The sequence below is a fragment of the Dreissena polymorpha genome, chromosome 4 (genome assembly GCF_020536995.1).
Source record: "Dreissena polymorpha isolate Duluth1 chromosome 4, UMN_Dpol_1.0, whole genome shotgun sequence".
NCBI classification, from domain to species: Eukaryota; Metazoa; Mollusca; class Bivalvia; order Myida; family Dreissenidae; genus Dreissena; species Dreissena polymorpha.
This window is the reverse complement of record NC_068358.1, coordinates 45,355,875-45,367,477: the sequence shown is the minus strand read 5'-3', so window position 1 is coordinate 45,367,477 and position 11,603 is coordinate 45,355,875. Positions and strand designations below refer to the sequence as shown.

General features: G+C 32.2%; 1 protein-coding gene across 1 annotated transcript; it reads left to right on the top strand.

The window, feature by feature from the left end:
* Window positions 1-3,139: 3,139 nt before the first annotated feature.
* LOC127878391 (uncharacterized) lies at window positions 3,140-9,698 on the top strand. The gene is made up of 2 exons (XM_052424916.1): window positions 3,140-3,345; window positions 4,902-9,698. Exons 1-2 carry the CDS (start codon window positions 3,340-3,342, stop codon window positions 9,696-9,698), a joined length of 4,803 nt encoding a protein of 1,600 aa, XP_052280876.1. The 5' UTR covers window positions 3,140-3,339.
* The last annotated feature ends 1,905 nt before the right edge of the window (window positions 9,699-11,603 follow it).

Genomic DNA, 11,603 nt, shown 5'->3' with positions numbered 1-11,603 from the left:
TGCTAAAAGCCCATTTTGCACCTACTTTGTTCAGCACTAGTACACATGGCCCCTAAGATATGTACCATTTAAGATAACATTAACAAATAAAGCACCTCTTGGCCGAAAACAATCTTTTACAAATATCAAGATCAGAGATTTGTTTGGACCTTGACAACAAAAATGGCTTAACAAGGCGCCAATGTAAGATAAGTGGAGGGACATCAAAATTTCTCAATTTAAATACATTATAGAAATATTATCTTAGAGAGCATGATGTAAGAGCATGTAGGAATGCATTTTAGCAACTAAAATTTAGTTTTAGGACTGTATTCTTTTACTCAAATATACAATTTAAATTATTTATGTTCTATACCAAGCACTACACCATTTATGAAATTGCATACATGGTTTTACAGTGGGTAACAATAATTTTATTAATTGCTTTTTAATGAAAACCTTAAACATAAAAAAGTGACACTTTTTGACTTTCTTAAAACACTGAATGAGCATAGGATTACTGGAAATAAATTAGAAAATACGGAAAAGTAACAAAGTAATATGGCACTATGTTTGTAGCAGCACATGCCAAAATCGTAAAAACTGAGACAGGCCAATAACACAATCTTCAGTATAGTCTAACAAGCAAATACAGATTGGTTCATATGACAAAACATTTATATGAGTCGCGTTCTGAGAAAACTGGGCTTAATGCATGTGCGTAAAGTGTCGTCCCAGATATGTGCAGTCCGCACAAGCTAATCAGGGACTACACTTTCCGCTTTTATGGTATTTTTACAACTCATCAGACTGGATTTTTGTTTAGAAGAGACTTCATTTATATGAAAAATTCCACTAAAATAGAAAGTGTCGTTCCTGATAAGCTTGGGTGGACGGCACAGGCAAAATCTGGGACGATACGTTATGCATATCAAATAAGCCTGTTTTCCAATAGCACAGCTCATATTAATATTTAAATCAATTGTGAAATAGTGTGCTTATGCTGTGGTCTACCCTTGAAACTGACATGTGAGTAAGTCTACCCCAAGCTTATGAGCAAACATTGCAAAAGACTAGTAAAACTGGTACTTCTATACACATTGTTGCACAAATATTCCTACTTCTGAACAACTGCATCAAAACACAGACATACATTTTAATATAATCTGGTAATTTTTAATTTCTGCTCAAACACACTTCAACTGAGAGAAATCTTGACACAGTAAAATGGTTAAAACAAGACTATTGTCAAGCAATATAAGTCCCCTACCGGCTCCACCATTGTCAGAAATTCCAGATTTTTTATATATATATTTGTTGCCATAGCAACCAAATTTTTTTATTAAGGAACAAAATGAAATGACGTGCATATGTCCATATTGCCATCTATCCATGTTTCAAGTTTCATGAAAAAATATTAAGAACTTTAAAAGTTATCGCAGGATCCAGAAAACCATAATTTTCAGCAGTATGTCTAGTCTATTTGTTGCCATAGCAACCAGAATTTTTTACGTCAAAATGAAATGGCGTGCATAATGTCCATATTGCCATCTATCCATGATTCAAGTTTCATGAAAAAATATTAAGAACTTCAAAAGTTATCGCAGGATCCAGAAAAACCACCATTTTCAGCAGTATTTCTAGTCTATTTGTTGCCATAGCAACCAGAATTTTTGACGTAGGAACGAAATGAAATGACGTGCATAATGTCCATATTGCCATCTATCCATGTTCCAAGTTTCATGAAAAAATATTAAAACCTTTTTAAGTTATCCCAGGATCAAGAAAAGTGTGACGGACGGACGGAGACAAAACCATAAGTCCCCGCCGGTGAAACCGGTAGGGGACTTAAAAGTCTACAAATGCAAAGTTCACATAAAAACCTGCTCATTCCCGTTTAAATGTATATACATGTACTATATAGGCTTATTAACTTAACAGTTTGTCATCTGAAACCACTATTCAGCACTGCGTAACAATTAACAACTTCAAACAACAAAACATGGCCTTTAATAACTGGACATCCTATAAAAGTATAAACATATTAAATTTTTCACAACTAAAAATCCAAGTAAATATAACCAGGTATAAGCCCCAAATGCATTATACTGATAACATATTTACAGCACTTTTTATAAAGACAAACAATATTAATCATGACAAATATGCTATATTATACCTTTTTACACCTGGATTTACTCAATTCAAGATAAAAGAAGTTACCTTTCCATTTGAAAACACCATCGTCTATATACATACTATTTATAAAGGCAAACAATATTAATAGCTATATGAAACTATTTAAACCTCCATTTACTGAATTCAAGATATAAAATTTCACTTATCCACTTACAAAATCCATTGATTAAATACTAGGACATAATTGCAAAATTATTTGTTATTATCTGACTATGGTACCACCTGGTTTGGCCTACTATACTTATTTTCTGTTTGTATCAACTATACAACTGGAGTGATCTTTATTCAAAGCATTACAACACCAAAGCATTGCTTGTTCACAACCAGCTATGAGGTCAAAAATGTTGTTAAGCACTTGGAAATTGAGACCAAATTTTACAGCATAACATTGTAAGGCTAACTTATATACAGATATTATTCTTTTTTGTACTTTTTTATAACAGAACCTCTCAGAATCAATCTGTGTTGGATCTTGTTCATCTTTGAATTTAACTTTCACACAAAATATGTAACCATTTTTTGATAGAAAATACACATACACGTATCTTTACAAATTATTGAATTCTTCTTGAAAAATACATTATTAATACAATTTTACACTCCTAAAACGTCATGAAAAATTATGTAATATAAGAGGCAATATTTTTTTTTTAAGAAATCCTTGTCCTGCAACTATTTCGAATGATCAAAAAGGGTTGTGTCGTGCCAAAAAGCCTCCGTTACGCTTGTCGCATTGATATTCACGAAATCCACATGCTAATGTGTCAGCAATTTTAACCGAAACAAAAGTTCACGATTTTTTATACCCAAAAAATGTGCCTTTCTTTTGTCCCTGTGATAACACTTTGTACTTTTAACCCATGTGAATAATTTGTCTGTCCGTTTTAGTAAAATGTTTCATTGCGAACAGTTAAAATGGTATCTACTGATTTAAAAAAAGATAATACAATTATTCCATTTGGTTTGTTAATTTTATATTTCAGGTCTTAAAAGTTGTCACTCGAAATTTGAATCAAATGTATTTGCAGTAACAGTTGGTGTAGTATAACCTTAAGACTGAAAGTGTCATATAACCTGACTCTTCAATTTGGAGGTACAATTCATAGTCAAGATGGTGGCAAGAAAGCTTAGTCAATGTGAAGAAAGAATAACAACAAATATATGATAGTAAGTAAACCAAGTACAGCGTATTTTTTCATCCTGTCTTTGCAGTTGCTGTCATTATGTCCCTACTATATGATATGAAGATAAGTTCTCATCCTACAGTGTATTTTAATTCTGAAAGGAAGTTCATTGTTGACATGGTATATGTTATTACCCCACCCATTTCAATAAAAATCCCATAATACCTTGCGTATGTCTGTGCAGTAACTGTCTATGCAATAACAACGATAAATTGTTACTGCAAATACACATTTTATTACTGCAGAGATATTTACTAAGTGTTTGGTGTTTTCAGACTATTTTAACCAACCTCATAGTTGTCATTATAATTGTAATGTTATTATGTATAAAAATAAATCATTACATGTTAATCTCATACACACAATATATTTGTGTAAGTGATAACAGCTTTTTTGTTACTGCAGATACAATAAGATGTTACTGAAAAGACATTTAAGTTATTTTATTAAGTAATTGATGTAATCAGTAATGATGCAGATAAAATAATTTTGTTGACATTTTGAGTAATTTTTGTTGATAATATTTCCTGTTTGTAATCATTAAATTGGTATTAAACATTGCAAAATATTAAAATGTCAACAATAAAAGTTACTGCAAATACTGGTATCTGTTACAGCAAATACATTCAACGAAATAAATGTTCAGTTATCATATTGAATAAACATTTACTTCAATATAATATTTTTTTAAACATTGCAATCAAAATTATTCTCGCTACGTTTTGTTAAATTTCAATGTTTCTAAACTAAAATGTACTAAAATGTATCAAAGCAGCAACTTTTTCGTTATGTCGTTACTACAAAGAACTTCATTGTTACCGTAAAGACATTTTAAGGAACATTTCGTATAAATCTGGTACACACTCAATGATCAGTAATACTTTTTTGACTTATTTAGAAGATATTTTCATTTCAGTTATTTAATGGCTATGTTTATTATAAATATCAAATACACATAAGTAAATATATCAGCTGTTAAAAAGTATTACTGCAAATACATTAACAGTTATGACAGAGAAATATACAAGCTTTTTCATACAATTTAGCGATTTGAAAATTATATAGAGCTCTGAACATATTAAAAATGGTAATCGTATGTCTTAACATTCAGATGTTAAAATATAATTCGATGGGATACCTTACAAGTCAACACTACAACAAAACTACTGCAGACCTGTATATAGTCATACAAGTTATAAGAATGTATTCTAACAGTCTAACAACAGTAAGACTCTGATAAGGTTCAGGGTTCAGCTGGAACGAAAATTCAATTCACTGGGTCACATTTACACAGGTAGCTCATACATGTATATAAATTATTTTTCTTTTAAAATTGACCACAGTTTAAACACTACTAATGAGCCATGAAAAGAATCCAGACAAAAACTCATGCAAACCATGGATTTTACCATTACTAAACAATTTCTTCAAGATTCTTGTCCACCCCAGATAAGTATTGTGTACTGTGTATAAGTAGCATATGAAACTCATTAGATAATCTACATGAATTTGAGTATAAACTGTTACATTTTCTTTCAGGATATGGGGATGTCAAATGCTGAAAGGCAGAAGAGATGGCGGGAGAGGAGAGATGAGGATCCCGATAAAAGACAGAGATTCCTTCAAAAATGTAAAGAGAGATACCAGCGTGAGAAGCAATCTGGTAAACGAAAACCAGTTACGCTAATGACGGAAAGAGAAAAGAGATCCGCACGAAAACAATGGCGGGAAAAGAAGAGAAAGGATCGTGAGCGAGAGCGAGAGGCAAAGCGTGCCTTACAGAACATACACACGCCACCATCATCACCTGAACAACAACCTGAGAATCGTGAAAAAAGTAGACAATATAAGCAATCTCAAAAGAAAAGTATGAGAGAAAAAGCAAAGGTGTATAGAGAGAATAAAGCACTAAAGACAGAAATAGAGTCACTGAAAAAAAAAGTATCAATGTACAAAAAACGATATGAACGCCAAAAACATGATACGCCTGAAACACCAAGAAAAGCCGTCAAAAGATTGTTTAGAACCTCGAACAAAAAGCAGTTAAAGAAATCTTTGTTAGAGTATAGGGTACTTGTAGAAGCTTTAAGAAAGAAGTATGCACAGAAGCGAGCAAGAGACAAAAGAGACATCTCAAAAATCCTGTGCGAACAAACATTAAAGAAGTACAAAATGAAAATTGAAATGTACGAGTCAGTCGGATGCAAAACACGATTCAGAAAATCAAAAACTTGTTATAATACAAGAACAAAAAGAATCGCAGAAAAGGTACACACGTTCTACACGCGGGATGATAATTCTCGGCTTGTAACAGGGATAAAGCAAACAAAGACGTATAAAAAGGCAAAGAAACAGAGAAGAGTACTGTTGTATGACTTAAAAACCCTTCACAAGAAGTTCCATACAGAAGGAAAAACAAAACTCTCCTATTCTGCTTTTTGCAAAATGAGACCTTTTTATGTAGTTTTCCCAAGAAAAAGTGACAGAGATACATGCATGTGTAAAATATGTAATAACACAGAACTCTTGGTAGATGCCTTGAACAGAGTTAAGAAAAGGGATCGAGAGACTCCGTCGTCTTATGTACAGCAACTAGTATGTAGTGAGAAAAACCAGAATTGTATGGAGAGTAAATGCTCCAAATGCAAAGATTATACAATTGATATTGACAGAAACTTACGTGACAAAGATGTCAACTGGTATGAATGGAGGACAACTAGTGAACGTAGACAGATTAAGAAAGGAACGGAAATAGAAGAAAAAGAGGTTCATGTTACGTCCAAGCAAAAGCACACAGGAACCGTTGACGACTTAATGGATAAGATAAATACTCAAATTAGGAGATATGCTTCACACATATACCGAATGTATACTCAATACAACTATTACAGCATGAAGAAGAACTCACTTAGTGACAATGAAGCTATTCTTCATATTGATTTTTCTGAGAATTTTGAATGTGGGTATGGTAAAGAGATACAATCCGTACATTTCGGGGCTTCAAAAAAACAAATAACTCTACACACTGGAATGATATTTCTGAATAACAACATACCAAAGAGTTTCTGTACTGTTAGTGATTCTCTATGTCATGGCCCTGAAGCAGTATGGGCTCACATTAATCCGATATTAACAGAAATTAAAAAGACCAATCCAAAAGTAACAAAACTTGAAATTTTCAGTGACGGCCCGGTAACACAGTATCGACAGAAGGGAAACTTCTATCTTACTAGTATAAGAGGAAAGGAGCTTGGTTTTCGAAGCCTGAATTGGTCTTTTTTTGAAGCAAGTCACGGAAAGGGGGCTCCAGATGCGATTGGAGGTGCTATTAAACGGCGTGCAAATAATGCGCTTAAATACGGACACGATATCACATCTGCAAAGGTCTTTATCGACAAGCTGTGCGAAGAATCTAAGGTCAAAATGTTTCTGATAACTGAACAAAGTATTGAAGACATGGCAAAGTGTTTGAAAGATGTAAACCTGAAGACTATACCAGGAACTTTAAATATACATCAGGTTATTTGTGAACCAAATGATGCTGGAGAGATCTATTTCAGGAAATTGAGTTGCTTTTGTGAACGGAACCATGAACATGAAGGTCATAAATTTGACAAAGCAGTACTTATAGAACTAAAAGACAAGAAACACACGAACAGCGTTAACAGAGTTAAGAAAGACAATAATACTGATCAGACAAAAAAAACTGAAAGTAAACATGTATTTGATAAAGACAAAGAAGAAACATGTCATACAAGAAAACGAAAAATGTGTGACTCCACTAAAGAGATCGTGCCTGAAAAAAAACGGTTGGTTGTGAAATCTTTTCAATCATGGATAAAAAATGGTTCAACTGACATACATAGCAAAAAATCAAAAACAGATGAGAGTATATTAACAGGTATTGATAAATGTAAAACATTTCAAGCTTTAAAAAGAAAAGTTTCAGATGTTCAAGAAATAGTGAAGTCATGTATTCCACAAGATGTATGTTTATATGACAACAAACTTGAAGTTGACTTCGAATCAGTCGTAGATATACCAAATGATATAAATCTACCTCATGGAGTTAAAGATCTATATCCTGTCAAAGTTAGAATGGACGGAAACTGCCTACCCTCCTGTGGGAGTGTATTTGCATATGGAACACCTGAAAGATGTAATGAACTTAGATCTCAAATTGTAAAAGAACTAACTCAGAACGAGAACTTTTACTTAAATGATACAAACTTGCAACAGGGATTAGGAAGTAATCACAGAGTTAGATCCTTGAGCTCCCAGTTTGCTCAATACTCGGAATATTTTATTCCGGGGATGAATCTGAATGCAACAATTATTCGTGACATTTACAGAAAAGAAACTTTATCTGTAACTAAGGACCAAGCATATATGGGTATTTGGCAAATATTTGCTTTAGCAAGTGTAATTCAGACTCCAATAAGATCAGTTTATCCTCAGAAAGGAAACGTCAATGTTAGACATGATCTTAATAGATTAATATTGCCACGTACGCAAACAAGTTCAGAGCCAGTTCATATAATGTGGACAAGCACTAGACAAGATCTTTTGCTTGAGCACTGGATACCTAATCATTTTGTACCTTTAGTGCCATTTACAACTCCCGATAAAGACTGCGAGACCACTGCTGAAGTAAATAGAACAGTAGAGAGCGAACAGCCCGATACATGTGACACAGATACAAATACAGTGAATGAAACATTGCCAAATTCAAAGAATGAATGTAACGAAACCGAGAAAACCAGTGCTGATGTAAATAGAAAAGAAAAGAGTGAAAAGCCTGAAACATGTGACACAGATATATTGAAGGAAACATTGCCAAAGGCAATGAATGATTGTAACAAAACCGAGAAAACCGCAGGTGAAGTAAAAACAAAAGTAGAGAGTGAAAAGCCTAAACCATGTGACACAGATATTGTGAAGGAAACATTGCAAAATGCAAAGAATGATTGTATCAAAACCGATAAAACCACCGCTGAAGTAAATAGAAAAGAAGAGAGTGAAAGGCCTGAAATATGTGACACAGATTTATTGAAGGCAACATTGCCAAACACAAAAGATGAATGTAACGAAACCGAGAAAACCACAGCTGATGTAAATAGAACAGTAGAGAGTGAGAATCTTGAAACATGTGACACAGATACATTGAAGGAAACGTTGCAAAATGCAAAGAATGATTGTAACAAACCAAAGAAAACCATAGCTAAAGTAAATAAAACAGGAGAGAGTGAAAAGGCTGAAACATGTGACACAGATGCATTGAATGAAACATTGCAAAATACAAATAATGAATGTAACAGTACTGTTAACACGAAAGCTGAAACTGAACGTTGTAGTATCAATGAAACAAACAATATTAATAAACTGACAAACCAATTGATAAAGGAAGGAAAACTGGATACAAAAGATAATGTTTCGAATACAGAATCGCTTCCTGATGACAATGTAGATAAAACTGAAAAAGAAATTCAGTTTGAAAAACCAGACATGAAACACTTATTAAGCAAATATGTAATTGTCAACTTTAAAGGCAAACCATATCCTGGAAAAGTTATTAACATACTTGATACAGATGTGGAAGTTGTTTGTATGAAACAAACGGGTAAAAAGAACGAAAACTCTTTTTACTGGCCAAAAGCAATTAAAGACATTTCTTGGTATGATTACGACGAAGTAGTAACAACTATTCCTAAACCAAGACAAGTTAGAAAAACAAACCGTTTTGAAATTGAAGAGAACACATGGAACAAAATGAAGAGGGATAAAGGTTCACTTGAAGAAGCAAGTTCTGAATCAAATAAACTCAACCCCATTGATTTAGGTAAACCAGAAGAAACATTGGCAGATAGACATTCATTGGAAGAGAAAAATGAATATGTTGACAGTAAAAAATCAGAGACAGATAACATATATATTGATAAGAAAGAATCAGGTACACACATGGAAAATGAATATTCTGTCGATGAATTTGATGAAACTAGTGGCAGAATGATTGATGAAAATGCCAATGAAGTAAAGTCTGAATTTCCAGATATGAAAGACATCTTGAATAAATATGTGATCGTTAACTTTAACGGAAGACCATATCCTGGAAAAGTAATCGACGTAGATGAAGAAGTGGTGGAAGTCACTTGTATGCACCAAGTTGGAAAGAAGAATTCAAACTGTTTCTATTGGCCGAAATTAGTTAAGGACATTTCTTGGTATGATTATGATCAAATACTTACTGTAATACCTGAGCCAAAGCCGATAGGAAATACAAACCAATACAAAGTTGATGAATTCATATGGAATGAATCTCAGAATAAAACACTGTGAACTTGTGAGTTTGAAAATGGAACGTTGGTGTGAATGAAAAGTGTTGTAATTAACTGTTGTACTTTAGTTACTATCACTTTGCTTATGATGAGTAAAACACTTGTTATAATTAAGATACTAACTGTTGTAAGTGTGGTTGTATCATTTTGGGTAACATTGTGAAATAAATAGTTTGATGTGTTTCTTCTCAAATCATCTTACAAATATGTTATACATTTTTTTAATTAAAAACTTATTATCATTTTGAATTTTACGAGTAAAACCACTTGTTTAAAGATTTGATCAAGATTAAAATTGTTACAATATAAATGTAGATTGCATTGTTGTAATTAAGATATTGCCATAGTTATGTTTTTCATGAGTAACAATCATGACTATGCTTTTTATCATTTTTTTTCTAAATTAACAGAATTCGTTAAACAAATTAGTTTTGTGTTAAAAGAATATAAGTGGTTTGATTATAAATGTTTTGCTCTAGAATGCTATATATCTCGGCTGAAAATTTGCACCTTAAAAAGTAGATGCAGTCATAAAACTTCTTGGTATGTATTTACTTTTAGTCTTTGCAGTAACAGAATTTTGTTTTGCAGTAACGTTGATAATAGCACATAACCCTTTGGGATTATTTACTCAGCAAAAAGTCTAGTATACTGAATATATAATTATAAGTAAGATTGCAAAAATTTAACTTTGAAATAGTTAATCTAGTGACAATTCTAACTATAATGATCAGCATTTCTCTTTGCAGTAACAACATTGTTCCTTACAGTAACGGAAAATATTGTTAGAATTTTGAATTGTTATACGAAAGCATTCTAGTAACAAATGTTCAATGTTTTAGTTAGACATTTATCGATACTTTGTTTGTATCTAGTTAATAGTTTAAATTTTGATTAAATTGATGAAACATTTACAATTTATTAATGTTTTGTCCTTTCAGTAACGGTGAATGGTCTTTGCAATAACAACAACAAAAAATTTGAAGTAAGGTTAATAATAACACTCAATCCTTTGAGATTATCTGCTAAACAAAAAGTCTTGTACACTGAATTTATAATTATAAACAGCATTACATAAAAAAAATACAAATAAACAGTTAATCTAGTGACAAATATAACTTTTATGATAAGCAAGTCTCTTTACAGTAACAAAACTGTTCCGTACAGTAACAGCAAATATTTTTTAGAATTGTGTAGTGTTTAACGAAAGCATTCTAGTTACATTTGTTCAATGTTTTAGTTAAGACATTTATCGATACTATGTTTGTATCTAGTTCATAGTTTCAATTTTGATTAAACTGATGAAGCAGTTACGATTTATTTATGTTTTGTCCTTTCAGTAACGGTGAATGGTCTTTGCAATAACAAATCCAGATTGTGCATGACAGGCACAATTATCAGTTGTTTTTTTTTAAATAAGACAAATATGATTTTGAAACATCATGCCTATTGTACATTAGTTATTTACACACTTTACCACACGTGAAACATCGAATTTATATCACTTAGTAAATGGAAGCATCGAAAATAATTATTCCTGCAAAACCGTGTTTTAGCAATAGTGATTGGCTCTGTTTGTGCATGTGTGTTGAGAAAAAATCTTAAACCTCTTTGTGTCATATAGTTTTTCCATGTTATCATCTTTTATGTGACAACAAAGCCAAATGTAAATATTGGCCGAAAAAACACTTTCTCAAGAATTTAGTATTTGTTACTGCAAAGACAACACATTGCAACAAGTGACCTTTGACATTTGACCTTTTAGTGATTGAGAGTGAATTAAGCTTGTATTAGTCCATATTCCAAATATGCAAATGCCTCCTTAATATCTGACGACAAAAAGAGTAAATCTTTATCAGTTTAATATTTCGACCTTGCGAATGTCCCTTTTTCTTCAAAAAAAAAT